The sequence below is a fragment of the Cebus imitator genome, unplaced genomic scaffold, assembly GCF_001604975.1.
Source record: "Cebus imitator isolate Cc_AM_T3 unplaced genomic scaffold, Cebus_imitator-1.0 Scaffold194, whole genome shotgun sequence".
In the NCBI taxonomy this organism is placed as follows: domain Eukaryota; kingdom Metazoa; phylum Chordata; class Mammalia; order Primates; family Cebidae; genus Cebus; species Cebus imitator.
The window spans coordinates 2,243,101-2,259,063 of NW_016107509.1; the positions used below are offsets into that span (position 1 = coordinate 2,243,101).

At 37.7% G+C, this 15,963-nt stretch overlaps 1 protein-coding gene across 2 annotated transcripts in view; it reads left to right on the forward strand.

Moving 5' to 3' along the window:
* DDX10 (DEAD-box helicase 10) overlaps positions 1-15,963 on the forward strand; it is a 274,959-nt gene that overhangs the window by 178,920 nt on the left and 80,076 nt on the right. For both annotated transcript variants that reach the window (XM_017547072.1, XM_017547074.2), the window contains one exon: positions 1,662-1,718. In XM_017547072.1, the coding sequence (XP_017402561.1) occupies positions 1,662-1,718 (57 nt within the window). The remainder of the gene's footprint in view (positions 1-1,661; positions 1,719-15,963) is intronic.

Sequence of the window (15,963 nt, forward strand, 5' to 3'; positions counted from 1 at the left end):
AGTTGTTAATTTTTTCTGCTTTTAAAGTCACATCGGCTAATGTTCAACCCCCAAAACTAACATTTTTATTAGAAGATATTTCAAAAAGCACCAGATTTGGCACATGAAGAGACCCAGTTTTGAGATAGGTCACTTTCTAACGAAGCTCTTTGATAATGAGAAGGCAAAAGCTTTCTGAGTTTTTCTTTTTTCTCCTTTCCATTTCCTTCCATTGAACTTGGTTTCTAGAACTTCCAAGTAATCTCTAGAATGTGTCTCTTGTATAATTGTACATTATGTTTTATCTGTCCTGTTAGTTGTGTGTTTTATTTGAAAGTCAGTACTAACCATTTTCCCCAAAGACGGAGAAGAAAAAGAACGATCACAGAAACAGATTAAACACGTATGACGCATACGCAGTAGCCATTTGAATTTTAGTTTTTGTTAGTTTCACTTGGAATTTAGCTTTCCTGCTGTGCAGTTGGAAGCTATAGAAGCTGAATCTGTAAGTTCTGTGGACTCCATTCCTCTTTGAATTAAACAAGTGTTTAACCCTCTTTGAGACTTTTAACTTTATGGTCTCACTTTATCATAAAGGAGCCAATCTATAAACCTAGACACCATCTATAGTAGCAGTTCCCATCCTTCTTGATGTAGGGATGTCTTACATTCTCTCAGGTGTGCTATCATAGGATGGATGAGAGTTGATTTTTGAATCTGGAGAAAGTCATGTGTATATAAAAAGCTTAATAGTACTGAAAGAGTGCTCAGACTTAGAAAACTTGTGCATTCTCACCTTAATATGTTTAATGATTGTTTTTACTTCATGAAATGAAAATTATTTGCAGTCTCTCCACCTTTCTCTTGTTGGCCTAGTAGTTCAAAATTTTTTAAAAACATCTAAGTTGTTAGCTATATACTCAAGACTGGGAATAGCCTTTATAGTAACACATTAGTCCTGGAGTGAAGAGGTTTTTAAAATTTAAAACAGCATTCATTTCAACTTTAGCTGGATTATTTTGAATTTTAGCAATATACATATGTCTTTTTTCTTTTAATAAAATATGTTGCATTTGTCTACCTATTTTGTGATTAGTGTAAAACTAATGGGGGAATTATAAGGCAATGTAATAAAATAACATACTTTGTAAGAATGGCCTTATGTTGTTTTTTTGCTTTAGAAAATATTGCCACTTTTCTAAGAACCCCCAGGATGAGGATGTCACAGCCTTTATAAATTCTGTTTTCAGACAGAGGGCAAAGGAAGTGGTCATTATTACATTTTTTTCTTTCTTTAATTCTAATGGCTGACATTGCTTATGTACCAGTCATATATCAGACATTGTGCTAACCACTTATGTATTTTATATGACCTCTATAGCAACTTTATAAAGTATGTGCTCTCATTATTTCCATTTTTAGGTGAGTTAGAAAGTATAAATAGCTGAACATTGCACGGCCAGAGTAAGCAATAGAACTGGGATTTGATTCCAAATCTGTCTGACACATTCTTAGTGGTTAATGAATACTTGTGCCAATCTCATAGTGATAGTCAGTAAATATTTCCTGAAAAATGAATGTCACATGTTAATTGGCTTTAGGAAATAAAACTGTAATGAATGTGTAGTCTGTTTTATACCTAATTATGTGTTGCTAATATCCCCCCTCTTCCTTGTCTTCAGGAGAAAAGACTGAAAGAAAGGGAAGCCAGACGAGAGGCCAACAAGAGGCAAGCAAAGGTAAGGGTTTATATACATTTATTTTTCCAAGATCTATTAAGGTAGAATTGACAGAAGCATTTTATATTTTGATAAGAACAATGCTCGTAATATTAAAATGGAATTTGAACCTTCTTCTTTTCAATATGGATTTTATATATTATTTGTATATCATGACATTCCAATTGGATTCAAGCCCTACTTGAACCCAGTGTGGCCTTCTATTCACGTTCTTGTGTTTATCTGTTTCCTCTCTGGTTCAGGATGAAAAATCCCTAAGATAATTTGTTACTGGGCTTTGCCCCATTTACTCCACCACTTTTTTTCCATTATATTTTGTGTCTATTAAATACAAAAGGCAGTTGACTCTGTGGGTCAGGCCTGATAGGATTTTCATCTGCATCATCTTCAGGTAGACAGCCTGTGTGAACCCAACTTGATAACAGGTAACTCTGAAAGCATCAGTTCAGCTCTTAGAATCTAGGGGAAAAGCATTCTGTATCTCCCACTTTTACTATTGCTATATTCTGTAATTGATACTTTTCAGCAAATATATATGTACAGTTTTCCTCAAGTATGTATGTACAATTATAAACACTTTCCACGTGCAGCTGTGATTTTTATCTAATGTGTTTGCCACTGAGAAGTGTTCAGCTTCTGCCTTCTAAGGACGTTTAGTAGAAATGATTTCTTAGAACCAGGGCCCAATAACGTATGTCATTCCTCATGCTGTATCTCATTGTGCTGTGTCGGACTAGCCATGATTTCTTCTTGGCAGTTAGCAAATCTCCAGCTCCCTTGAGGAAGCCCATAATGTTCTTTGTCATTTTTTTCTATGCTGGCCATAGCACTTAGAGAGCAAGTTAGAGATGATAACTCATGCTGTAGTTCTGAAGTGGGAAGCAATTATTCTACAGTGTAAGCTGAAAGACTGCTTATATTCAGTATTAAATATCACTCTGTCTTCAAAGGTGCCCGAAAATGAGAGCTCCAGTGTGTGCAGGCCGACTACTAAATAAGGTGGTGGCTTCTGCATATGCTTTAAAGTGCAGTCATGAACCACCATGGCAGGGACACTGGATCTCAGAGGCTGTAGTGGGTAAAATGTAAATGTAAGAAGAAAATCTTAAGTCTAATAAAAGCATTTGATATTTTTGCATATTGCATGTTCAGCATAAAAATAAACCTATTTTATTTCACTAAGAAGCTCTCATTTCTGCATATATAAATGTAAAATGAAAGATATAATCTAGAGCCAAAGAAAGCCCTGTTACTGTATTTCCTTTGTGTGTATTCATGCATATTTGTATATATTACTCAATATGGTTTATTTTTTTATATTTATTGATGCTGTATGCTAGATTTTTTTTCTATAGTGTTTTAAGTTGTAAGAAATTTCTCTCACCCTTGAGCTATCCTCCTGGATTTCTTTTCTTTTATTCCCCTATAAATTGGTGTGTATGTTTGGTGTTAATACTGTGTCTTCTGGAGAAATGAAAAAATGATAAATGTGAGAATCAGGCTTTTTCATTGGGGGCTGATCTCTGAAGTGAACGCTTTAGCCAAAGTCTCCCCTCCATTTCCCACTTCCCTTCTTCGTTTGTCCTGTGTGTTTGTTTCCTGACATCTAAAAAAGGAAGAAGACTTTCTTGTCAAAAGAAGGTTTCATTTCTGTATAACCACTAAGGATTGGACTAAGAACAGAAAGAAGAGCTGACATGGCTTTGCAGCTCAGCCAGAAGCTTTAAATAGACAGAGGCTGTGTTTTTTTATTGCTCTAAATAGTTTAGCTACCTCTATTTCACAGCCCTTATCTAAGTGCTCAGAGATGGCAGCCCTTTTGTAAGAGTGATATTACCAGGGGGATCAGTGGCTGGTTTGCAGGCAGGACTCAACCATTCCTCAAGACACTGAGGACTGGCAGCAGTGACAGGTTCAGGGTGACTGACAGAGCCCAAGGAATTAGCTTGAACCAACCTTTTGCACCCAGCTTCCTTTCAAATGAAAGTGACAGGAGGTGAAGGCTCTCGTGGCTTTTGAGGTGCCTTTTGGAAGCAGACCCAGAAGATATTATTTGGAAAGACTTGGTAAAGGGGTGATGGCACAAATTTCTGTGATACGTAAGGAGAACATGATGTCAATTACCAAGTTTTTCTCAGTGTGTGCACTTTAAATGACAAATGTGATTTAGTTTTTGAGTAAACTTTGTCTTCTCGTTGATCCCCTTATATAAACCTAATCATGGCGTTACTTAGGATTTTTGCCTTCTGAATTACTTTAGTCAGATTCCAGCTACAGCATCCCTTTCATCCCTGAACCTACAAGGTATCCAGAAGGTATTTTAATGGTCAGAGAAGGTGGTATTTGCAGACTTAATTTACCAGGAAAGTCTGGGCCCAGTGGCTCACACCTGTAATCCCAGCACTTTGGCAAGCCGAGGTGGGTGGATCACCTGAGTTCACGAGTTCAAGACCAGCCTGACCAACATGGAGAAACCCCGTCTCTACTAAAAATACAAAATTATCTGGCTGTGATGGCACATGCCTATAATCCCAGCTACTCAGGAGGCTGACAGGAGAATTGCCTGAACCTGAGCAGAGGTTGTGGCGAGCTGAGATCGTGCCATTGTACTCCAGCCTGTGCAACAAGAGTGAAACTCCATCTCAAAAAAAAAAAAAAACACCAGGAAATGTAGTCATAGCTATTTATAGCTGTTTTAAAGCAATCACTGCATAGAATCTGAAAGTGTAAGAGAGAGGGTTCACATAGCTGTCTTCCTACCTTGTGTTTCATGCAGCAAACATCATTTTATTATATGTACAAGGAAGAATATAAAGGACACATTATTATTATTATTTTTAATTTTGGGGAAAGTGTTTGAATAAAGTATAATGGAATTATCTTTATTTCCCAGAAAAGAGAGAGTTTAATAATAATGTGAATTTTTCAATTTTAGAAATTATGACTACTGATAGTCTCTTTTCTGGCATATTGAGAGTATTTCTAAGACAAATTACTTTAAAATGTGAGTAGGATAAAGTTGGAATAGACCTCTCAGCAATCTGATATGACTTTTTGTTAAAAGATAGATCTAAGTTCTGCCTAGATTATGTTATGTGTAGAATTGGAAGATAAATGTGGAGCTGAAACTCTTCTGACTTTAGCAGAGAAATATTTGACCAATAGAATCGCTTTACCTTAGCTAACAAGATGTTGTATATTCTTATGACCTAGAGATTTTAAACTAAGAACTGGAAAAATACTTCTAGCAATGATCAATAGACCACGTTGCTTTTTGGGTTCAGATAGGTTACATAATCCTGGCATACAGCTTTACCTCATTATCTGTCTAGATTTCCTGTTGCTTTGATGGTCACAAGTGCTGCCAGTAGGAATCGCTGGTCACTGGAATGATTTTGTAGAAATGTAAAGAAAAGGAACAGCAATGCTGAAACTTGAAGAAATAGATCCTCAGAAATATCTCAGTGCTCAGCTGCTTTTGAAAAGAAAGTGTGATTTATTAAACCAAAGTCTGAGGCTGATGAAATTAAATACTCCGCAGGAGCAAAGAGTAGGAAAGAGCTCAGAAACACTTAAAATAGTTAAAAGTTGCTTTGATTATATTACAGATGATGATTATAGTTCTCAGTTTTTAGGTGTGTGGAAAATTAAGTAAAATGTTATACATTTTGAGGTTCAAGTTTTATAGATATTGTACATTTTCACTTGTTTTTATTTTCTGGTTTGTGTTGTGTTTTTATTTAACAAATAGTGTCTTAAGTAATAGTTTCTTGAATACCTAAGGTAATCTCTGTATTAACAGAAAAGTAGTGTTGAAGTTAGAGCTGTTGGGATAGGAGGTCTGAAGAAGTAGTAGTTATTTAATTTTAAAACTCTAGGCCAGGCATAGTGGTTCATGCCTGTAATCCCAGTACTTTGGGAGGCCAAGTTGGGTGGATCACCTGAGGTGAGGTGTTCGAGACCAGCCTGGCCAACATGACAAAACCCTGTCTCTACTAAAAATACAAAAAATGAGCTCGGTGTGGTGGTGCACGTCCCACCAGCATACTCAGAAGGCTGAGGCAGGAGAATCACTTGAACCCAGGAGGCGGAGGTGGAGGCTGCAGTGAGCCGAGATTACGCCACTTCACTCCAGCCTGGGCAACAGTGTGAGATTCCATCTAAAAAAAAATAAAAACAAAACAGAAACAACAACAACAGCAAAAACTCGAATAGACCTGAGAGGTGCTCTGGACTGACTTTCTAGTCTACTAGTCTTCAATGACATTTTCTCTGGCCCAACAGTAGTTTCATGAAGCAAAACTAACTTTATTCATTTGATATTTTGTTCTTCCTATGTTTTTGGTGCTGAAATAGCCTTTCATTTATGAAATAGTTCTGATAATTTTTTAAAAATCATTATTACTTGACAAAGTAAAAACCCATTTCAGTCCTTTAAAATCTTTTTTGAGCTTTTTCTGATCCATGAAATTGAAGAGTGAGTGTGGCAGCCACTGATCTGCTCCAGTGGTTTCCAATATTTTATTTAGTGACCTATGGACTCTCCTCTCCATCCCCCAGCACCCCCTCTTGAAAGGGTTATTTGGGCAGGGTTTTAGGCTTCCATTTAGTCCTCATCCAGAGCAGCCCCACTTTATTTTCCTCTTTATATATTGAGCTTCCAGGGAAGATTTTGTTTGAAATACTGTCTTCCTTAGTGTATACATACATAGTTAATACTTTTAAAGTACCCAAATAAATTAAGGCTGAAAACAAGTATAAATGGCTTGCCTAATGTCACTAGCTGCTTTGGTGGCAGAACTGGTATATGCCCCAGGTTTCCTGAATCTTCATTCTCTGTCATTGTTTATTGTCCTGTGCTCTTTCTGTATGTTGCTTTTTTTTTTCTTTTTCTATACAAAAATCTCATCCATGTTACATGATCTAATAACTAGTCATAAAAAATTGCTACTGGCAAATACCTGTAGTAAGGAAAGAGCTCTGGGCTGGAGATCTAGAAAGGAGGCTATGTCTTAAAGTTTCTGGGTGGCCTGGGACATGTCATTTATCTTTTTGGGACTCTTCTCACCATATGTGAAAGGTTACCTTTTTCATGAAGATTTTTCTATCTCTCCAAAAGCATGTGCTCCTGCTCTTGGAACTCCTCCTGTGGTCCCGTCTAGAGCATCTCTGATAATTAGAGCACTGACTCAAGTGTACTTCTCTCTCTTCAGCTCTGGCTCTTGTTTTCCTTTGTATCTCTATCGTTCATCATAGTGCTTGTCTGCAGGCTTTCTGGCATAGTTGGCCATCTCCTTGCAAACAGTGCTGAGGTCACTCATGTTATTATCTCTTATTTTGTAGATGAGGAAATTGAAGCTTAGGAAGTTGAAGTAACTTTTCCAAGATTACATAGCTAGGAAGTGGCAGAAGAGCTAGGATGCAAATCTATTTTATATGACTCTGAAGCCTTGACTCTTAAGCATTAGGCCATAGGTCATTTACGAGGTAGTCAAGAATATTCACATTCAAGAGTTTTAAAAGCTGAAGCATAAGTTGCAAATAAATACTTTCTTCTCCTGAAATTGCTCTCCTTATCCACAATTAGTTCTCTTTTATGTGTGGCTACATTAGGAAATAGAACAGTAAGAAAGAGAACAGAACCATAGGCAGATACAGAATATTGTGCATCGCCTATTAGTTACCATAAAATCTCACTGTAATCCCAGCAGCTTAATTTTTTCTTACAAATGAAATATTAGGAAACATTTACCATTATTTCCAGCCTATGAAGATCAGTTAAACATACCATCTTCTCCTGTCTTCTTGATTTTGAAATTTTATACACATTTTCCCTCTGCCTAGGATATCTTCTCTTTCATTATTTTTTCCTCTGAACTGTTTGTGTTTTGAAGCCTTTTCTGCCTCCTTAAGGCAAACTCAGGAAATTATTCCATTTTGGACCACCGGACTTCTTATGCATTATTCTGACATAGTTGGTGATTGTCTCTTGTCACTGGGCTATAAACTCCTTGAGAGCAGCAGCTGAATTTTTTTCATGGGTAGCACATAGTAAATGCTCTATATATATTTGAATTGGTGAAATACAATTATATTCATTCTTAAAGTTAACGTGTTAGTGCTATGTCAGTTACAAGCTTCTTGAGGTCTAGCACCTGGGCCTACAGAATACAGTAAATTTCCATTCTGCCAGACTAGATGTATCTAACACACTAAGCCCTTTCTAAGTTGCTACTTCCCTTCTACCCCATCCTATGTTAAACAGACCCATGAATTTGTGTTAATATTATAGATTCTTAATATTAAAACAGTGCAGTAAACTCTGTAGGCAATAATCCCGTTAGAATACTTCACACTTGCCTTGTTTGTGAAGAATTTAATAAATTCTTAAAGGATTAGTTGTCCTAAGATGTGCATATTGATTGGTTTTGCCTTTCTTCCTTCCTTTTATCTAACTTCGAGATCCTCAAGTTGCTTACTGAAAACTGAGTGTATGGTACATTATGGGTGGTAAAAGGGATAACCTAGGATAAGTTGATCATGTTGATTTTCACCTTGCCTGTCAACTTTGGAACTGAACGCCCATGGAAGTTGTGACTTCACTCTGTAATGCAGTTCCTTGCCCATAAATATTTGTTGATTGACCAATAAAAGTGGATCCTGCTAAAATATTGCTTTTGTGCCATTGATCATGAGTAGCCAATAATTATGACCTTATTCACATGTGGTTAGACTGTAAGAGAGCTAGCACTCAGATCCAGGGCGAATTGCACTCCTTGATTCTGACTACTGATGACTCTTCAGTGGGTGTTAATGATGATCTTAAACTTGTTCAGGGAAGCCATAACTGAGAATAAGATGAAATTTTTTTATGAAGCAAGTCTGGACTGTTATGCCATATTAATTTAAGGCAGAATTTTAATGTAACTATGTCAGAATGTGTTTATTCTGATACTTCTTAGAGAACTAATGCTTGGTGTTAGAATATTATTTCTTTTATGAAATTTGCAAAATGTACTAACCAGATAAAACTTGAGGAAAACAGATTGGTCATACATTTGAATAAGGTGTCAAAACAAAATGCTGCGCGCGTGCGCGCGCACACACACACACACACACACACGCCTTTGTTTATGTTGTAGAAAATAGTTGTATTATTAAATGGTCTGGTAGGCTCTGCTCAGTTGGGTGGTCATTTAGATCCTTTCCAATGAATCAACCAAAATAGTAAATCAATCCAGGTTATGCCCTTTATACTTCATCATGGTTTTTTCAGCTTATTTCAAGTTAGAGATAATTTGACATTTATATACTTGAGTTAGGGATTCATAGGCACATCTAACAGAACAAATTAACTGTATTTGAGTCATTGTAGTCAGTTTCATTATGTGGCTGAGTCTATGTTATTCCAGTGATTACATGCTCTACTTTGTAGAGACCTGCATATGTGGGTGTGTGTGGATGTGACCATCATGATTGTGGAGACTGATACTTAGAATCATTTGCCCCTTTTTTTGTATGTATTAGCCTTCATTTATGGTCTGCATGATGGGAATTCTTTTGACTGTTAGTAGTCATTACTGGCTGTTGTAAGATTATACCATCATGATTTCTGATATAGTATACAAAAGTCTCAAAGTAAGTTGGAAAAAACATGTGGATTCTTTCCTCCTTTCTTCTTCTTAATATTTGGTTTCATAACTCAGAATCCTGTTGCCAATGTGAAGAAATAGAGGCAGGGCTAGAGAACTATTTTAAGACTTGGTTTTAGTAATTCTCAGCCTATGGTATAAGAATCTCTGTGGGTTTTCCATGTTATTACTAGGAATTTCTAAAATTCTCATGAGCATTGACTATTTGGTAAGTAAGTTATACCATACAGATGTATTATTATTGCTTTAAAGTATGTAAAGGCTATATTAAAATTAACAAAATACGATCTTGTTTGTGATGCTAAATTCAGAGTACCCTTTTGTCTTGTATTTTCTTAAATGACATATACCACTGTAGAATTATCATCTTGTAAGTAGTTTGATGTTAAGCGTCTTCCTATACTGAAAAAGATTGAGAACACTGCCATATGGTATGTAAGCAGAAACAGCCATCCTCCTAACACTTAGTCAAAATTGAAGACAGACAGTCAAAGGGAGGAAGAAAAGAGGAGGAAGATGGGGAGGAGGAGGAGGATGCCACTTTTTTTTTTTTTTTTTTTGTGAGACAGTGTCTCACTCCATCACCCAGGCTTGAGTGCAGTGGTATCTTCCTGACTCACTGCAACTCCCAGTTCCCAGGCTGAAGTGATTCTTGGGCTTTACCCTCCCGAGTAGCTGGGACTGCTGGCATACACCACCTTGCTCAGCTAATTTTTTTTATTTTTAGCAGAGATGGGGTTTCGCCATGTTGGCCAGGCTGGTCTCGAACCCCTGGCCTCAAGTGATCTGCCCACCTTTGGCCTTATCAAAGTGCTGAGATTGCAGGCGTGAGCCACTGTGCCCAGCTGCCACCGTTTCTTAAAAAGGAAGGGAAGTTTCCTCCATTTTTTAAATGAGAAAACAAAGCCAGTGGGAAAAGGAAATAACAGAGATGGAACACAGAAAAAAACAGGCATAAGTTTCCTACCGTGATGGTTGATACCGAGTGTCAACTTGTTTGGATTTAAGGATACAAAGTGTTGATCCTGGGTATGTCTGTGAGGGTGTTGCCAAAAGAGATTAACATTTGAGTCAGTGGGCTAGGGAAGGCAGATCCACCCTTAATCTGATGGGCACAATCTAATCAGCTGCCAGCAAATATAAAGCAGGCAAAAAAAATGTGAAAAGGAGACACCGGCCTAGCCTCCCAGGCTACATCTTTCTCCCTTGCTGGATGCTTCCTGCCCCATAAATTAACCTGTTGTGACTGCCCCGATTGTGCCTACCTACCAGATACCTGATTCTGCAAGACCATTATTAAAAGCCTCACTTTTGCTGCTGTTTGTGCCTCTGAGTTCATTCTTTGGGTTTGGACGGGTGAGTCTTTCTCACAGCAGCACTAAGTATCATTGTTTAAGACTGGGAATAACCTTAATTGTAGGGTAGATAAATTGTGGCATAGTCATATAACAAATCATTATATTGCTGTGAAGGAGTTACTGCTGCATCCAATAACAGGCAAATTTCGCAAACATGATATTGAGCAAAAGATGCCAGACAGAAGTGTAAATACTATGATACTCTATTTGAATAAAGATTTTTTTTGTAAAAGCAAAACTAATGTTTGAGGTTATACCTTTGGGGAAAAGAAGGAGTCATTACTGGGAAGAAGCATAAAGGGAGCTCCTAGAGAACTTGAGAGTGTTCTAATTTCTTAATCTGGGTGATAGTTACATGGGGTATATTTACTTTGTGAAAATTCATCAGCTATATTTGTGTACTTTTTTGGAGGTATGCCATAGTTCAATTAAAAAGATCTCTCTCTCTCTGTCTCACACACACACACGCATGCATGCACGCTCACACACACACACATCCCCACCCCCCTACACCAATCTAATCAACATGGTCTCACTCTGTTGCCCAGGTTGTGGTATAGTGGCACGATTACGGCTCACTGTAATCTTGACCTTCTGGGCTCAAGCAGTCCTCCCGCCTTATCCTCCTGAGTAGCTAGGACTACAGGAATATACCACCAAATCTGGCTAATTTTTTATTTTGGTAGAGACAGGATCTCTCTATGTTGACCAGGCTGGTCTTGAACTCCTGGCAACAAGTGATCCTCCCAGCTTGGCCTCCCACTGTACTGGGATTATAGGCATGAGCCACTGAGCCCAGCCAAAGATTACTTTAAAAAAATGATGGGTGTAGATGAGATCTCTTTACATGCTTTCAGCCTAGATATTTTAATCTGTAGATTCAAGAATGTAAGATATTATGGATAACTCTTGTAATTCTAGAAGCATTAGGAGCCTTAGTCTCTGGAGTCATTCATGTTTTATGAAAACTATGAAAGACAATTGATAATTTATATTCTTCAAATACAGATTTCTTTTAAAGTCTCTTTGTTCCAACAAGTGTGATGTTTTACCTCCTAAAACTTACAAAACAATTTTCCCTAAATGAGAAAATGAGCTTTATTTTCACTCTGGTATAGATTAAAATGAAAAAAAAAAAAAAAAAGTATATATATATATTTTTTTAAATAAGGAGAAGCATAGTCATTATGCTGTTCAGAGACTTTTAACCTCCTCCCCACCCTAGTGAGTTTTAGTTTCTACTCTAAAGGTGGTTTGGTGGCCTTGGAATGTTGTGGAGATCTCTACTCTTCATGTGATAATATCTGATAGGTTGCTATCGAATTGGCATTTATTTAGATAAAGGAACACAAGGGTGATGAAAGGGACATTGGTCTTGAGTCGTCTTTATATGTGACTGTTGTAACTTTATAAATTGAAATAGATGAATAGTAACTGACCATAGAAATTCAGAAACATAAAAAGTTTGAAAGATTATCTAATAAAGAAGTGACTATCTTCCCATGAGGAGGCATATTGGTTTGACTTACCTCATTCTTACCATAGATTCTGGTTTTTCATTTATTTTTCATTGTGTGTCTTATGTGAATTAAGCATTTCTTTCCTTTCAACATCTACAGGCTAAAGGTACTTAGCATCTGTAATGTACCTGGACTGTGTCTGCTCCAGTACTAAGAGTTTACCATTATTACGGGGGAAGTAGGCACTTTTTATTAATATAGCCTCATTTTTATCTTTACTTGAGGGAATATGTCTTTTGTGATTCCAGATCAAATGTTCAGCTTAGAAAATGCTATAGAAACAGTATATACATGATCTAAAAGTTATTTTATCAAGAATTATATTGCTTACCTGTCTTTAGATTATAAGATGATTACTGCTAAAATTAAGATCGAATGTTTTATGTTACCTATTCTGATTTCAGCTGTGTACATTAGTTTTCCCCCTTACTACAGACATGTGTGATTTTTATTTCATAAAGTTATCTCATTTCCTTCAGTTGGAAAGGATATATATTCTCAAGTTTATCCATTTATTATATTAGCACAGCTTTCTTTGGAAAGTACATTGTCAGAAGGCTTCAGACTCGTTTAATTGCCTTTAATATGAATAGTGCATGTCTGAATTCTGAACACTACTGCTGTTGATCCCAGCCTCCTGGCATCCATCCAACCCTAAGATTTTGCCCTACTCTGTATAGCTGGTACCTGATGTTTTTGTGGTTGATGCTTTGAGAAGAACAGAAAGTGAGAACAAAAAGAAAATTTTGTCATCTCTAAGCAAAAGATAAAAATGAGAATGGATACTGTATTGTGAGTTCATCAGTAATGCTAGAGCAGATTTTGGGCTTCAGTTCATTCAGCCTTTATCATTAACTGCCAGGTTGTTACAGCTGTTTTAAAAGAGCTTTAGATTTGAAAAACAGGCCCAAATTCACTTTTTGCCAGTAGGCTTTGGAATCCAGCACAGTCAGGTTTCCTCTGAGCCTCAGTTTCCTCTTGTGTAGAATAACAGTAGTGGTAGTGTTACCGGCATTGTCAACCTTCCAGGGTTCTTGTGAAGATAATAATGTATAAGGGCTTTGTGAGCTATGAATCCTATTTTTAAAAGTGAGCTGCGATTAAACAGCACTTAGTGTATGTTGTCTTTTTAGGCAGGTTCATTCTGAAATACCTAGAATCTAAACCAGTGGTTCAGTCAGGGCTGGAAATCAAGATGTCTCAAAATGCACGTATCTAGCTTCATCCATCATCACCCTTCTCCCATCAGAATTATTGGAGTAGGGGACTTATTTACATGTATTCATGCAGTATGTATGTATAACTAAGATACTACTACCACCCCATTAAGAAGCAGTGGTCTATATCCATATATGGAACTCACTTCTATGCTTTTTTATTTTTTGGTGACAGGGTCTTACTCTGTTGTCCAGGCTGGAGTGCAATGGCGTGATCTGGGTTCACTGCAGCCTCAACTTGCTGGGCTGAAGTGATTCCCCCACCTTGGCCCCCTCAGTAGCTGGAACCACAGACACATGCCACCACACCTGGCTAATTTTGTTTATTTTTTGTAGAGATGATGTCTCACTACCTTGCACAGGCTGGTCCCAAACTCCTGAACTCAAGTGAGCCTCTTGCCTCAGCCTTCCAAAGTACTGGGATTACAGGTGTGAGCCACCATGCCTGGCAACTTCTATACTTCTTACAACCCTGAGGTGCTAGGCCTTTTCTACTTTTGGTTTGGCTACACCCCTCTGGCAGGATGTCTACTAGAAGATATGAGGGTAAATGTAAGCCCAGTCTCTTAAATAAGTTACAAACCCAGAATGACAAGCTCTAGTTGTCCTGCAGTGTGCCTGATTGTAGGCATGCTGGCAGCTGTTGTTCTTGGCCTGAACCCTTTTCAACAGCATCTAAAACCAATGCTGAGATATGAGGGCATCAGAATATGAGAGATATTTTGCCAAGAGCCTTGTAAAACACAAAGGGTGCCAGGATTTGGCTTCCTCTTGGTAGATACATCTGTAAATACTGTTGTGTGTTCAGCTCAATGTTAGAGGAAGGAGTACTTCGAGTGATCACATTGGTGGAAAGTGGACCTGGTGTGTTAGGTGGAACCAGTGCTAACTTAGAGGGTTTGACAGCCTGGGAGCCTGATTTCTAATCCTGGTGATAGCAGTAGATTACTGTGTGGCCTTGAGCAAACCTCTTAACTATGCTGCTTGAAGTGTCCAGCACTATATATCCTATAGGGCCCCTTTTAGCTGTACAATCAGGAGCTGATGAACTCTTCTCTATAATTTTTATATCCTTTCTAAACTTCCCATTTAATATTTTTGAGGTGTCTCACTTTTCCTGTGTAGGATCTTTGCCAGTGGTTGAAATACAGCAGGAGACTAACCATTTCAGTAGAAAGGATTTGACGGGCCTCCTTGGGGCTTTTGAAAAGTGTGAGATTTGGGAGGGTCTTACCAGTTTTTTACTGGCACACAAGGGGAATAGTAACAGGAGCTGGAGAAATTGGTGTGTCATAGAGAATCTTGAACACCAGGTTGAAAATTTGAGCTGACTCAGGAGAGTGTGGAGTATGTAGTGAGATTTTGAGGGAGGAATGCAGCATAAGTGGTGGGATGATCCTAGAAGGATTTATTTGTTTACTCCACACACATTTCTTAAGTGCCGTACTATGTGTTACTTCATAATGCCATGTTAGAATTAACCTGATCTAAGGAACCCACAGTCTAGTGGAGGAAATTTGTAAGTAGTGCAATGTAATTAATACTATAATAGAGAAGTGTTGGGAGTTGTCTACATATGTAATGACTGAATACAAAGGAAAAAAAATAATGAAACATCTATTTGGTATTTTCCATGTGTTGGATAGTATTCTAAGTGCTAACTCATGGGGAGTTTAAGAAATGTATTTTAAGTGTACAAACTTCAGCTCTTGAAGTTATAGGTAATAATAATATCCCCATTTAACAGAAGAAATTTTAGTATAGAAGGTTGAATACTTCCTTGTGTGTAGTGGATTCAGAATTCCAATTTGGTAGTTGGACCCTAGAGAATGAATGAGAGAGCCAAGTCACAAGTCCTGGGGAACAGCAATAGTTAAGAGACAGGCAGATGAAAAGCAGCTGGTGGCGTATTGTTCGGGGAAGTATGGAAAGAGAATTTAAAGGAGGATCTGAACAAGAGTGCTAAATGCCACAAGGAGTTGAAGTAGGTTGAGAACTGTAAACAATCATAGGATTCAGCAATGAGGGTATTAAGTTTATGTTAACAAGATCAATTTTGTTTGCACTGTATGGTTTGGTGAGAAGGGTTGGAGCAGCTAGGAAACTGTTTAGGAGTTAGGAAACCATTTCAGTAGTTGAGTTGTTAAGCCCTGGGCAGGACCGTGAATAGGTGGAAAGGGCATTTTATTCAAGAAATATAACTGTAAAATATCAGTAACTGAATGGAACATGGAGAGATTAGGAGAGATGAGTCAAAGATCACCCTGAGGTTTCCCAAACTTGGCACCTACCATGTGCTGACTGCCTTAGGAGGAACTAGGATCTATAACAGGACCATTTTTAATAGCTGCCAGTATTGAACTATTGTGTGTCATATACTGTGCTAAGGCATGTCATTTAGTCTTTACATGTAGATATTATCAACACATTTTGAGATGAGGGACCTGGGGCTTAAGTAAATGAGGTTTACTCAAGGAATGACTTTTAGTAAGCGACTG